Source organism: Hippichthys cyanospilos, chromosome 1 (genome assembly GCF_059441005.1).
Source record: "Hippichthys cyanospilos isolate Australia breed blue-spotted pipefish chromosome 1, RoL_Hcya_1.0, whole genome shotgun sequence".
Lineage (NCBI taxonomy): Eukaryota > Metazoa > Chordata > Actinopteri > Syngnathiformes > Syngnathidae > Hippichthys > Hippichthys cyanospilos.
In genome coordinates this window covers 22,508,523-22,523,585 of record NC_142369.1, presented here as the reverse complement: position 1 = coordinate 22,523,585, position 15,063 = coordinate 22,508,523, and the positions used below count along the sequence as shown (strand labels likewise).

General features: G+C 42.2%; 3 protein-coding genes across 3 annotated transcripts; all 3 read right to left on the bottom strand.

Moving 5' to 3' along the window:
* Window positions 1-539: 539 nt before the first annotated feature.
* Window positions 540-4,263, bottom strand: mpeg1.1 (macrophage expressed 1, tandem duplicate 1). Its single transcript, XM_088409528.1, has 2 exons — window positions 3,778-4,263; window positions 540-2,950 (listed from the first exon to the last, which is right to left on the bottom strand). Exons 1-2 carry the CDS (start codon window positions 4,225-4,227, stop codon window positions 1,268-1,270), a joined length of 2,133 nt encoding a protein of 710 aa, XP_088265654.1. The 5' UTR covers window positions 4,228-4,263; the 3' UTR covers window positions 540-1,267.
* A 1,280-nt stretch (window positions 4,264-5,543) lies between these two features.
* LOC148429696 (uncharacterized) lies at window positions 5,544-7,389 on the bottom strand. The gene is made up of 2 exons (XM_088422546.1): window positions 5,829-7,389; window positions 5,544-5,743 (listed from the first exon to the last, which is right to left on the bottom strand). Exon 1 carries the CDS (start codon window positions 7,169-7,171, stop codon window positions 6,602-6,604), a length of 570 nt encoding a protein of 189 aa, XP_088278672.1. The 5' UTR covers window positions 7,172-7,389; the 3' UTR covers window positions 5,544-5,743; window positions 5,829-6,601.
* A 3,887-nt stretch (window positions 7,390-11,276) lies between these two features.
* On the bottom strand, window positions 11,277-12,167 carry LOC148429695 (uncharacterized). Its single transcript, XM_088423630.1, has one exon. It carries the CDS (start codon window positions 12,135-12,137, stop codon window positions 11,418-11,420), a length of 720 nt encoding a protein of 239 aa, XP_088279756.1. The 5' UTR covers window positions 12,138-12,167; the 3' UTR covers window positions 11,277-11,417.
* Between the last annotated feature and the right edge of the window lie 2,896 nt (window positions 12,168-15,063).

The window sequence follows — 15,063 nt, the reverse complement described above, 5'->3', positions numbered from 1 at the left end:
GCGATTCTTTTATTCTCGCTGGAGCAAGATGCACATTTACTGGAAATGGATGTGTGCGTGGAAGGGGGATTGTCCGGTGGTTTTTGTATGTGCACTTTTGTCTATACAGCAGCTAAGCCTCCCTGTCTGTGTGCTGATAACCTTAACATAATCACGATGTCACATCTGTCAATGTCTATTTATGCATGTGGCTGGATGGTAGTTAAGATAAAAATGGCTCTCCAAACAGCAAGGCGTCTCCTGCAAAAATGTGGCTTGTGGTGCTTATTTCTAGTATGCAGGCATCAAAATAAGAGTGGCCCGTTTTGACTCTTGCATACTTGCGCAGCGTGAATTACTCTCCAGGGGTGAAGTTCTGCATGTGTGATCAAGCTTCAAACATACTGTATGCTGTGAATTTGTCAGTTTGCCTTCATTGTTGCATTTCATGTGCACTTTGAAACGTGATTCTGCTCACGTCAACAACTCAAATGCTCTGTTGGGGAGCCTTTGATCTTTAATGCTTGCTATGCTAATAGGAACCACCACAATACTGCATGTTCACCGTTAAACTATTTATTGAATACCAGAAAGCTCTAGTACATTACGGCAGACCCATATTGCATGAGCTTGCTGAAGGACGAAAGCTTTCAACTTGTTCCCAACACTTATCCACCCACAGGGGAGAGCCACAGCCCGGCCCATATGACAATGAGTGTCCCCACGCTTTTTTTTTTTTTTTTTTTTTTTAATTCAACTACATAATACTACACAATACAGCAAGATAATGGCCTAGCTCAAGTCTTATTTGTGCCAGAGCCCCAAACTAACAATGTTTTTCCATGATAAAATAAAAAAGCTAATGTAAGTAAAAAAAAAACAAAACTAGTTCTCCATGAATCCATCCATTTCATCCAAAAAAGTTTCAGTGAAGGAAAATGTTAATATTGTTTGCAGTTTTTTATTATTACAGTATACAGTGCAATGCTGGATGATGATCTTTTTTCTATAAAATTCATTAGGTAACAGAAAATTATTTGTGTGTGTTTTTTTTCGGTAAATAGTTAAATAGCATTTCCATTTCTTTTAATTAAGACATTTGATTTGTGGTATAAGGGATATCAGTGACAAGCATGCTCACGGAAGAAAAATGAAATCTGTACTTTGCAGCACTGCTGAAAATGCCAAGGGATATTTTACTCACTCTAGTCTCCATCTGTAAAATTTCAAGTTTATGATTAAACGTGGTAATAACGCTATTCCAAAACTCAACAACTGCATGTATATTTTAAGCGTTCTCTTGCGGAATCACTCGCTCCCCTTCATCATCCATGGGCTCTTCTTGGCGTATTTCCGTGTAACCTCTCCTTCTCGTCATCCCTGATAGAGTTTGTCTTCTTTTAAACAGGAGTACAACTCCCACGAGCACCATAGCCATCATGCCCATCACGCCAAATGCTACCCCTGCCTTTTCTCCACTGGACATCTGACCTCGGTTTGGGTTGAAGCTTCGTAAAATCCCCTGGACATCCTTGGAGTCTGCCAATTTCCAAGTCTTGGTGTTTCCAACTCTTACCCAGCTGTTTTCACCCTCTGTCATCACCATTACCGTTTTGGTGGCTTTTACGCTCAGGAGTGGTGCCCTAGTGAAAGGAGGGAGGCGAATTGGAAGCAGTTGCCCACCTGTGAATAATCCCGATTGGACACAGTACAGGATTTCGCAGCCGTCGCTGACGGCAGCGAGATGTTGACTGAACTTGGGAGGGCAGCGACGCTGTTGCCCCGCTAAGGGGTTGTTGGACTCGCAGCTGAAGAAGCCTCCAAACGGTACGGCATATTTGGTCCCGGTTTCATAGTCCTTACTCAAACAGATCACTTGGCCGTCTGAGAGAAACTTCAGAGGAAAAAAGTTTTGCGGACAGGTTTTAGTGTTGGTGATGGGGTTTGGGAGCGAGGGGCTATACGTCCCGCCAAAGAGATATCCGGAGTTTTCCGGAGCCTTGCCATTGACCGAACACCAGTATGTGTTTATGCGAGCGGACCGAACGTAGGAGTTGTCTTGACACACTTGGCGATGGCAGTGGGACCAGTGAAAGAGCCCGCATCGATATGTTTCGTCATGACATTCGTACGCACTGTAAGCTTGCTGCCTCACCTCTGATCTCAGTAACGTAGGCGAGTAAGGCGACTGACAGGAAAAGGCTCCTGTATCCGGATTTTTCTGGGCCAGGGCGTCGCACAGCGGTCCTGCATTTTGAGAGAGGCCAGCACACTCTTGGTAGAGCCCACCAAAACTGAGGTTTGTGGCAGGGCCGTCACACGACGCGTCGTCGATGTTGGCTTGGAAGTTGAAGTTCTGGGAGTTGACGTCGACGCACCCGGGGCGAGCGTTGACCTTGTAATAGCGCTCTATGGCCTTGCTTACCGAGTTGGCCACTTTGTTAACAGTAGGCGGCGGTAGATCGGGGATGGTGTTGGCATTTATAAAGTAGGGCAGGGCTAATCCCGACCGATCCACAGCGACGAGGTTGTTTCTGGTACTTTCCTGCCATTTTTGCAGAGAGATACCCGGGTAGAAAGGTATACTGCCGTGGCTTTGAATGAGGGAATACTGAACGTTTGACTGATATGCTTGGAGGGAGGAGCTCTGTTGGGCGTTTTGGCTGCTTATGTCAAACTTGAGTTTGTCAAAAAAGTTGAGGCCGGCCGAGGCTTTGACGGCGGAGCTATCTGACGCGCTGTCTTGCACGTAGGAAGAACGCAAATAGTCCTCCTCTACCAGTGTGGCCCCCGCATCCACACTGGTGATCACGTGGGTACCATAGTCCAACACCATCTTCTCTGAAAGGTAGTTTGCATTCCTTGTTTGGTTGTTTTCGATGGCATCAGCTATCTCCTTGGCTTGTTGAGCAAAACGTGAATCCAGACTGAAGTCCGGAAAAGCCTGAACTGTATAGAGCAGGTTACGAACCTGAAAATGAAATGAAACATATTTACAGGATAGCTGTTGTGGCCTTGCCATGGAAAGTCATGTTGATCAATTGTGGGCCGTCATCTTGATTTAATATCAAAACGTGAACTGAACGATTACGAGGACTTTAAACACCGGTCCTGATCAAAACCGGAAATGGACCAAAAGCCTGTTGGGAATTGGGCTGTTCAGCTCCTTGTCGGAGTACAACAAATTTTGGAAGGGATAATGTCAAGTATATTCGATCCTTGGAGTAGACTAAATCAAGGGCTTATCAACAGTGTTGTTTTTCACCTTCAGTTTTACCACATGCAAGTAAAAACGATGACAAAAATTGCAAGGTTAAGAAGGCAAAAGAAACCAAAAGAGTGAAATAAAACTACTTATCGACGTAATGCTAATGACACGCCAATAAAACATGATGACTCCAAATAAAAGCTTTGATTAAACTGTGACGTATCACACGTCTTTCAGCATTTCAAGGATAGAGCTATATAAAAATAAAAAAATGTCAAGCGGTGCAAAACCCAACTGAGCTAAAGCTAAAAAAAAAAAAAAAAAAAATCTTAAGTTTAAAGGTATATATGAGTGTTAAATTGGCATTGGTATTATGGGGGGTTGTTGCGAAACCTCCCCCGGACCCAAAACATTTCAAAAGCCCTGATCAAAAACACATTCATCTGCCCCTTTATAATATGAAGGCCAGTAGGAAAGTTTGTCAAGTGATTTTTTTACCTCCAGTGGTCACATCTAGGCATCAAGTTCGTTTTCAAGTTGGCAGGTGTAGAACAAGGTTTTAAATTTCTAACATATTTATGAAACCTCACCTGCACCCTGGTCATGGTTGAAGAGTCTTTGACCTGATGGGTTTTCATCCTCTGGTTCTCAGAGGAGTATTTGCCATTCAGCAGAGAAAAGAATGAGACATCAGCATTTATTCCGTGTGACGTTAAACTTCGCTGCTCCTGCCAGGAGCTGATTATTTCAGAGTTGGTCTCCACTCCGGTCTCCTTGTGGGGTATGACAAAAACTTCATCTGGAATCAAGTAGAGCCCGTCCTCGGTGGTCTGGCAATGAAAATAGCTGAGGTTCATCACCCGACCCATGTCTATGTTCCGGAGGTTGTCCCAGCCTCCGCCAGGTAGAGCTTCCAGAGCTGTGATGGAGATGTTAGCCGAGGCCCGGCATTGTCTGAGCCAGTTGGTCGGACGTATGACAGGAACCGACAAACAAAAGTGGAGGAGAGAGAGAGCCAGGAGAGACGCAAGTGCCCTCATCTTGAAAGTGTCTAAAATGTGAGCAAAGACTGCTGAATGAAAGGTTCAGGTGTTCCTCCCATTCTTATCATATGACCTCGTTGAGGAACTTGTTGGTGAGGAAATGGTGCCTGTGATTAAGTTTCGCTTTGATAAGCTAGTCTGTTCCCACATACAGTAGTACGAAGGCTGTATGTGACAAATCAAACATATTTTATTACAAGTCTAGCTTTAAGAAAAGAATATAAAAAAGCTAGACTAAAATGTAATTATTTTCTGTAAATCTGCGTTTGATGCAAAATGAAATGATTTACAGGTGCGACGCAGCAATACTTAAACTGAATGCAGAAGTACCTACTGAACAGTGCTGCTAAGAATGTAATTTCAGGTCAGTATTCAAACACAATAGTTAGTGTCTGATAACATTTATAGTCCTAACCTTCAGACTTCCTCTTATCGAAGACCGCTAAAAGCAGAAGTGAAAGTTATGTCTGCAGCAAGGGGAAGGATAACATGTTTGCAGTGTGTCACATGAGCTTTACTGCTGTTGAATTCCCCATGAGTCACTGCACAATCTACGCCAGGCCTGCATGTGCAAACCCAAAATATTTATACTGCCTGGCCATATAACGTCACCATTACTGGCTTTTTTTATTTGCAATTAGGTCGGTTATGCCAGAATTTGGGTTTCTGAAACATCCAAAATAAATACTTTCCAAATTTCTGACTAGTACTGTAAACATTTACATTTGCAATGTCATTTGCAAATATATATATTAAATGAAGTGAAACAGTTTTGAAATTCAAATGAACTGATTGCGTTATCTAAATGCTATAAAATGAGGATAAAATACGTGGCATCTTCATTTTGCTGTTACTTTGTGAATAAGATGATTATTTAAACATTGTATTATTTTTATATGCAGTGATATGCTCACAGTAGAAGTCGAAAAGGTTTGCGGCTCCCAGTGCCCATGATCCCCAACCTTGTTCAAGACGAGGCACTTTCTGCTGCCCGTAATGAAAAACGGTCTAAATCTTACACATTGTCCCTTTAAGGTGGCGAGTCCAGGGTGTCCTAAAAAATGTGTCCTACTCTTTTGACTGCACATAATGCTCGATTTTTAAGGCTTTTTTCCGACATCTTGAATTGGAATTGAGCCCGTTTCCCCGCTACTCAACTGCATGACGATGGCATGCTGTAGCGTTCATTGTTAGTTGTTCTCAAGTGCACTACCAGCTTTAACGAGGTCCAAACGCCACGATACGAGATGTATTTATCAAATGCGAAAATTATGCAAAAAGGCCAATGTAGAGCACACAAATAATCACAAAGGTATAATTGTAAGTGTTTATTGTCACATTCTATGGTTTAGGTGTAACAAATTCGAGTTTTTGAAAACAAAAAGAGAAGCAATAATAAAACAAAGACAAGCATACTACTAAATGCAGGATGAGGATATAGCCGGGTACCTTGCATTGACGCCGGGGGAGAGAGTGAAAAAGAGCGGAGCTTCGTGACTAGCCAGGCAGGGAGCTGAGCAAGGAGAAACACAGAAAAACACGGGCAATACTAAGATGTTGCAGTAATTAAATTGAATCGTCGAATGTTAAAACTTTACCGGCTTACTGATAGTTCACATGAAAAGCTGAATATGGAGCCCAAACAAAGACTGGGATGGTTTGGACATTTACAGTTTCCGAACTAGTGTAAAAACCCACGTAAAAAGAACCTTTAAAAAATGGGTCAGGTTTCCTCCAGATGACATCCCTGTCGCGTGGAATAAATGGAAACCGTAAGCTCGTAGACCCACTTAAACGTCAGGAGATCTGTCAGTCTTCTTTGTCATGCGTTCCTATTGGCTCCCGAGCGCAAAGCAGCATGGTCAAAGTAGTTCACAGTTCTGTCCGGCTGAATTGGGAGAAAACTAATTATATTGACGTGGACCTGCTGCTTTAAATATTGTATCCTGGCAAATTTTATATATTGCCGTTATCGTTACCACCCTACGACCAGACGAAACTCGCGAACAACATTCATGTCTGGGAACGAACATCTGAAGAAAGCAACTGGAAATTGAAAGGTGGACCCCAAAACCCTTTTCACCTCACCTAAAACGAAATATTTTAAATATATAAATGGGGCACTAACTATCACGGTTTTTGGCGAGGGCTCCTTCTTGCAGGGCAGTGGGCGGGGCGATCCTCATACTTAAATAAACACAAAGGGAATGTTTCTTAGTTAAATGAGTTATATTATAATTGTTCACAACATGGACAGTAAGGAAAAGAAGTGCTGAGACAGCAGGGTTATAAATTCCTATTACAGAAGGGAAGATGGCATAAATACATGGTCCATGTGGTTCTTAGGACGTCGGGATCGCCGTGGATCATTTTAGAACCTTCCGCTCACCCTGCTCCTCCTCCTGCGCACCTTGGCGGGCTTGGACCTCTGACGTCGGACTCTCTTGGTTCTTTTCGGGGTCTTCCTTCTCGGGGCCCTCCTCCTTCTCCTCCTCCTAGTCGACCTTTTTCTCGCAGGGGTGGCCCTCCTGCGTCTTCTTCTGGAGCGCCCCCTCCTGGTCCCCCTCTCCTGGGCCCTTCTCCGCTTCCTCTTTCCCCTGCCCCTTCCCCTTCTCCTCTTGCTCCTCCTCCCCCCCCTCGCGGCCCTCTTTCTGGGACCCCCTGGCGGTTTGGGGTTGAGCTTGAAGGAACCGGAAGCCCCTTTGCCCCGGGTGCGCACGATGACCTCCTTGGCCACTAGCCTGCGCAGGGCGAGGCGGATGCGGGCTCTGTTCCGGGTCACGTCGTAGCCGTTGGCCTTCAGCACCTTCTTGAGAGCCACAAGGGACACACCGCGCGAACCTCCGAAGGAGGAGATGGCATTCAGGATGAGGATGGACACCGTAGGGCCAGCCGTCTTCTTAGGTCTCCGTGGAGATATGAGCGCAAGCGACACCGACATTGTGGGATGCGCCTGCGTCCAAGTGAACTATGTTTGGACACAAACACCGCTCTTGCGAGTGATGTCTCGATTGAAACTTTTTTTTGGTGTGTTTTTTTAAGGTCCTGATGAGAACCGTGTCGTGTGAGCTCCAATCTGTGTGTCCTCTCCAGCAAAACTCACCTTTAGAATGTCCTCGTGAGGTGTTGAATGCATTTCTGAAAGCATTTCATAAGGTTTGGTGGTATTCTTTTCTACTCTGAACGAGAGTGTGTGAGAGTAAGATCAACCTTTTGTACAAAGTCTCATGCGCATTTACGCAGTTGGCACCCGTGACGTAAGAATCGGGAAGTCGTAATGTTCAATAAGCGTCATCGCCTTTGCGTCATCAGATCGAATCAATTCATTCATTCGGTCTGTTTCAAGTCAATGTGAATGCTTGAATGAATGTAATTTATTGGCAACCTGTTATTTGCGCATTATATTTAAAACAAAACAAGTGTCACTTCGCGTGTTTTTTCGACAAACGCCAACACTTAAAAAAAAAATCTTATACAAGTCAACGATTGTTCTATCGGTTGACGGATAAACACGTGAAAATTCACTTACCTGTGAGCAAAAAGCAGTGCAGTGATTAAAAAAAAATAAATAAAAAATCTGACGTGTTAAAACGTCCGTCAGATTCTTTTATTTGATATCTGGTAGTCCCCAAAAATCACAGCGCCATTAGGCCCTCCCCTGAAGAAATCCAAATCATTAGAAAGAATATATTACATGAAAATGTGTTGTAAACACTTTCCTACATATAAACAAAATGTTCCAAATTGACTTTTTTTTTTTTTTTGCTTGCTAAATCATTCTTAATAAGGGGTGGATGACCACATAGGTGTCATCACATTGATGAATATGAATAGCTTGTGTTAACAATATATAATGGAAGGTAATATGAGCAAATTAATTTCAGAGCTGGTAGTTTCGGCGTGAGCACTTCTCCTTCACTGAAAATAAAATCCATTCTCCTCAAGCATATTAGGATGCTGATTGTGAAGGAGTGGAGGTCTTAATTTTATCTCCTACATTGGTTGTACATGGTCAAAATGTGGCTAGTGTAATTTTCCCTTCTTGCCTTCAAAAATAATATTCACACTAATGTGCAAATGATGTATGCTTGACTCAAAGCCAATTTAAAGGAGCCTTTACACAAATTGTATGTTTTATTGTTCAGGCTCAAGTGATATCTGAAGAACCACTGAAAAGAAACTTTTATTATCCAAATCCCAGTCACCAACATTAAAATGCAGTTGCAAATAGTTACAGTTGCCTTTTAAGGAGTTTGAATTTAAATGTGAACATCAATGCTGTTCTTAAAGGATGCATATGCTGTGTTAAATAAATGATTATCATATGTACCTGCTTATATATAATGTTTGCATGTTCTTCTCACATGGGTTTTCTCCAGATGCTCCGGTTTCCTCCCACACTCCAGAAACATGCATAGTAGGGATGTTGGACACTCTAAAATGTCCATAGATGTATTTGTGAGTGTAAATGGTTGTATATCTTTCTGTGCCCTGGAAATGGCTGGCAACCAGTTCAGGATGTGTCCCATTCAATGTCCGAAAACAGCTGGGATAGGCTGCAGCATCCTTGGATGGATGGATGGATGGATATTACCTTTGGCACATTGATGATGCAATTTCTTTTTAAATATGGGTTGTTTTAGTGGCTATACCTTTAAACCAGAAATGGCTATGGCTATGTTGCTGAAACCTTGCCTCTCACTACATAGCTGCCCTGCTTTTATCATTATACTGTCCTAGGCCCAATCCGACGCTAAACTACATACACCCTACGTCCTCCGCTATGACAAAAAAAGAGTAGTACTGGTCTCACCTGACTGGCCAAGCAATCTGTCATTAAACTCAAAGACCAGGACCAGATGCATACACCAATGAGGAGTCGATTGTAAGTTCTGAGCAAGAGTGTGTTACAACTCCTGCCCTCATTGGTCGATTGCAGCTTAGGAATGCCCCTTGAGCTTATTGATTGGCCAGTCAGGTAAGAAACAGCACTATTTTGGGGCGGGGGGGTCATTGCTTTGAGCACACAGGCGGCTGAGAGATCGTGAAAGACAAAGGGATCCTCACAACCCTCTTGCCTTTTGTGATGAATTGGTATTTAAAGTGTAAAGTCTGCTTTTTAATCATGGAAAGAGAGGGCATACCAGTACATTTACTGTATAAGGCTTAATCGTTTAAGAGTGAAGTAAAAATGTGTACTACAGTAGTACTGTAGTTGGACTTCTGAGGAGTTCCAGTGGCAAGTGCATTTTTAGATAACTCTCAAAGCTGACATGCAGGAAACCTTCATCAGGCATCTCTTCACTATAGTTTTTTTTCCTCCCCCATCAAAAAATAAAAATCCGATAAACTGAGGGCATGATATGTGAGGCCCGTAGTAGCGAGAGATTACTGTATTTTTTTCCACCGGCCCACAACGTCCCGAGTTGAGGTCAGCAGCTCCCCATCTCCACTGCAAACAGTGTTAAAGGTGCACTGCCCCGCCCCCTCTCCCCTCCTGAGACGTGGGATAATGGACCAGAATTTCCTCGAAGCCGTCCAGAATTTGCTTTCCATGGCCTCGCCGAACTTCTTCCACACCTGCATTTTTGTGTCTGCGAGCGCCGAAGCCACCCTCCGCTTGGCCAGCCGGTACCTGTCAGCAGCGTCCTAGGGTCCCACTGGCCAAAAAGGTCCGATAGGACTGCATCTTCAGCTTGACTTCTTGGATTTTGGGCTCAATTTAGTCCATCCGTTTTGAACTTCCCTTAGTCCAGAAATAGTCTTTGAAAACTGGATTGTGTTTTTTAAATAAATAAATAAAGCCATCTCAAAGGGTGGCCCCATTGCCACTTGTTGTGGCTAAAAATGACAGGTGAGCTGTGTGTGATTGGTTGTGCTAAATGTTTCACTCTCCCCACAGTCTAAGCACCTACTTTTTGTTTTTCCTTGGTGTCTTTGCTGTGACGCCACGTTTAATTTCTTAACAGATTAGTTAACATAAAGAAATTAAATGACAAACTATGGCGTCAACCCAAATGCTATCCGCAACTGACATCCAGGCAGTGAATTCCCTGCTGGGGAAACGTGGTACTGCACCATTCCAGTCTTTTCAATAGGATGGGCATCTTTTGACCTCCACTTTTGAAACCAATGTCCTACAACACGCGCGCTCAAGTCAAGTCCGCAAAAACCCGTATCTGGTTTTCGATGTTATTGTCCAACCGCACACCTGATTCAAACCAACAAGCTCTGCAAAAACCCCAAAAGGATACTGATCATTTGTGTCTTGGAGGGTGACTTGGAAAACAGGGTCTCTCAAGGACAGGACTTGAGCAGGCCTGGCCGACACATGGAACAACATGTCCAGTGTGTTTGGAGCCCCTCAACACACTAAGTGTGCTTCTGTGGTTCTATGGACCTCTGCTTGCCTCAAATGGGTGTCAAAAAATAATTTTGACACCTTTCTCCAGGCGAAGTCAAATGTTTAGGGGGGTCGAACGCTTGGCCTCATCCGCGCTTTGAGCCAACGACTCAAACTACACTCTGAAGGCAGGGCTACTCGATTTTGCTTATTGGTGTTAATTACTGACAGCCTATGAGGAGCACAAAGGTCCAACATAGCAACGCTCGGGTAACACCCTTCCTGGTCAAATTATCATTGACAGTTACCATTGACGTAGTGATAGGAAAATGAAGCCTTGTGAGTCACTTGTAAAATTATTTTACCCCTCTAGATGGTGGTCTTGGTATAAAGATGGTGCCATCAAGAGGAACAAAATAAATGTCAAAGGTGCTTCATGAGACTTAATTTTCCCATGACTACAATGAGGTCCATCAGCAGATCTTGTATACCAGCACATGCTCTTTTTTTGTCCCTCGGGGTAGCTCTAGCCAGGGATCTTTCCACAAAGGTTCCTGCCGTTTGCTGCAGCTCAGCTCAGTGAGAGTATAAGGCTCTTGCAGTGCCACGCCTTGTACAGACCCACTTGAGCTTTGTTGAGGACCAGGAGGACCTGGTGGAACCAAAATACCCTTGAGATTTCATTAAAAAAAAGCGCAAGTGCTGGTTTTCTCCATAGTTTTATTGTTCACACATTAGATATGGGATGTTATAAATGTCAGCTTCGGCAAGTTGAGCGTGAGAAACAAGTCAACACAACGTCTATAAATATGTGTGCATCTGCGTGAGCCCATCTGAGAACTTTTTAGTATCGCCTGCTCCTTCTCCTTCTCCTCCTGGCGCGCCTCCTTCGCCTGGCTCTCCTCGGGCCCCTTCTCCTTCTCCGTCTCCTCCTCCTCCTCGCAGACATTGTCCTTCTCCGGGAGCGCCTCCTTCTCCCCCTCCTTCTCCTCCTAACAGATCGCCTTCGTCTCCTTCTCCTCCTCACAGACAGGCGCCGCCTCCGCCTCCTCACAGACGTCCTCCTCCTTCTCCTTCTGCCTGACCTCCTCCTTCTCCCCCGCCTCCTGGAGGAGCGCCTCCTGCCTCTCCTTCTCCTCCTCCCTCTCCTCCGGCCTCTCCTCCGTCTCCTTCTCCTCCGCCGGCTCCTCCTACGACTCCCCCTTCCGTAGCTGTTGATCCGGAAGACTCCCCGTCCAGCTGCGCCCCTGCCGCGCACGATATGCTTTCCGGCCACGAGTCTGCGAAGCGTTAGGCGGATCCGGCCCCGGTTGCGCATCACATCGTAGCCGTTGGCTTTGAGGGCTCTCTTGAGACCCACTAGGGTCACGCCGCCCGAGCCCCCGTAGGAGGAGATGGCGTTCATAATCAGGTTGGCCACCATGCCCCTCTTTTTGGACGGGGGCCTCTCTGCACTCTCCGGGGTTTTGGGTGGGACCGACATTGTGTTCGGGCTCAGGTTTTGACTTGAGGAGGAGAGTCTGGCTGATGTCTCTGCGCTTTCGCACGTGCCGTGTCTAGGCATGGATAAGCCGTGGAGAGTGAGACCCGAGACCATGTCTCAACTCTCAATTTTTGACAGGGAAGCCAGCCTTTAAATTGAACTCATAACGCATTGAATGGATTTGAAGCAGAGACCAATCATAGTTTTTAGCTGGGGGGTTGACCCCTCTTTACGTTCGGTTTCTAGAGACGTTCAAGCTTGGGGTCAAAGTGTGATACGTAACTACACAGGTCGCGGTGACGAATCATTTGCGCTTACGTCAACGTAGTTACGGCAAGTCTGCCGCATCCCCGCATTGTCCGACGGAGACGGGTACCTGTAGTCCAAAGAAAGACGAAATATGAGCTCTGCCCTGCAGTGGTTGCAATTTTTTTTAAATATATTTATTTATTTTTAATGCAAACTGAGTGCAGTGCCCGTCGGCTATATTGTGCTGAGCATGCTTTAGCTCCTGTTTACTCTTGTATGTAATAATAAAAATCACATGTTATGAAATGAAACTCTCATTTATTTTAACATTAACCAATATAGAATATAAAACAATAAAAACGGTCAGTAACAAATTACAACCTCATTACACTATAAATAAATTAATACAATTGATGAATGCTACTAAACGAAATGAAATGTGCACGAAGAAAAGGTGATGACAAAAAAGAAATATATTTGTCTTAGACAACTAATGAATGAAAATTTAATTGGAATAATTGCATCAGAAATGATTTTGAGAACTTAAATCATACATTAGGATTACAAAAAATTCCCATACGCACATTTATTCGATCAGAAATCAGTTCAATACAGATTTGATTAGTTTTCCCTTTGCCAATAGAAAAGACGTATGGGTGAAGCGAAGCTTCAGGCCTACACCGTTTTTTAATACAATATTTCAGCAAGAAAAATCAGCCACACGCTCCTACCCAGATTGCTCGTCACAAGAAAAGAAATAAATAACAAGAAAACTAATAGATTGAACCACTTTTTCAAGCTTTTTGAAGACACCAACTGCCCCCAAGTCATAAGTGTCTGTATTTTCAATTTCCGACACAGTCAATTATTTTATACTTTGTACATTATTTGCGCCGTTTATAATTCAACAAGCTCGTACAGTTTTGAAGTATTTAAAATAATAAATGATCAAATTAATAAGTAATTCTATATATTTAGCTAACTCATATTTATAGCTCTCTTCTGTTGCTTGACAAGTATCTGTTACGTATTGCAGCACAACTCAATACTATATGTCAAATAGGAGTGATAATAACGAGCTACTGTATTGTTCAAGAGCTAACTTTTAACTTGGATACCATGTTATTTATATAAGCACTGATAACTGTAAACGTTTTGACCAAATTAATTTCCACCAGTTACTTTTGTTATAGGGAAATGTTTTTTGTTTATTTTTTTTATGATGAATATCAGGGTTTCTATTGGAATAAATCCTATTTTATTTTGTTCCGCGGGATCCGCTTTGAAAGCAGCAATAATTATTTGCGTTCACAATGTTATATTTTTTATTGCACAACTTGTGCAGCACAAGTCGACCGTTTTGTTTGTGATTAAAAAAGAAACTGTTGGAGGATTTCAAAGACAATATATTACAACACAGACAATAAGAAATAATCGAATACAAGAATATATAATAAATTACAACGCATTACAATATAATTGATAATAAATCTAGCTACAAACAATGCCGAAATAATGGACAATTAAATACAATAAACAACCCACAATAAAAATAAATAGAAATAATACCCCATGAATAGAATAATGTAGACGAACATAAAAACTAATTGTAAATAAAGTGAGCTATATACGCGATCAAATGTAGTACTTTTTTTTTTATCAAAGAAATGATCTGAATGTATGGACTATCGGTAGTTTGAATGGTACAAGACAAATAATACAAATAATGAGACTTCATGACGATAAATTGAACGAAAAAGAAAACAACAACAACAACAAAACAGATTACGATGAAGGAGATTCTACAGGAGACAAAATGTTCATCCGCCGAAAAGTTCTTTCAAACATTATATACTGCAATGAGACAGCAAATGGGGTACCAGAACTGTAGTCCAAAATAGAGGAGTATACGGCTAAAACAAATATCTGCTTAAAAAAAACAAAAAAAACAAAAAAAAAACAGAAATCGTATCATATACTGAAATATTCGGGAACACGTTGTAGAAATAGTTACAGTTAATGCGTCTTAAAATGACAACACAATAATGCAATAATGCAGTACAATAATGTTTAAATACATGAGAGAGGTGTAAAATTACAACAATGTACTGAATTTCAAAATACAACATGTTTTATGGCCACCACCAAGTTTGTTTTTTTTCTTGGTCATTCAAGAAAAATTTAACCATGCTGAATTTTCCTCAGTGTGGAAGTTGGTTGATTTAAAATTTAATCAGAATATGACCTTTTATAAACTGAAGAATCAATGTGCTGGGTCGAAAAAAAAAAGCATAAAACATAAACATAAAGCATGCTATCAATAATTAAACTTGAGATCCTTTCAAGCTTCATTTGGATCGGTCCACAAAAAAATAATTAAACTAAAGTGTTCTCTTTTTGATCATAGAACAAATCTGTTATTTGAAAGAAATAACTTCATTATTAATAAATATTTGTCCACAAAAATTATCAACACAATGTGTCAGACCTGTTCTCAAAAACGAATAATTATAAATAAATAAAATAAATATTTGTCCTAAGAAAAATATTCATCACAAAGCGTTCTGTTTTGAGACTACAGTAGAGATCTCTACTAAATAAATCATTAATTTATTTACTAATAAATATTTGCCCCCCAAAAAACAAAGTGTCGGACCTGTTCGCAAAAATAAATATTTATAAATACTTATTTGTGCACTGAAAAATATTCAACTCAAAGTGTCCACTTTTGGGATTACTGTAGAGATGTGTTCACAAA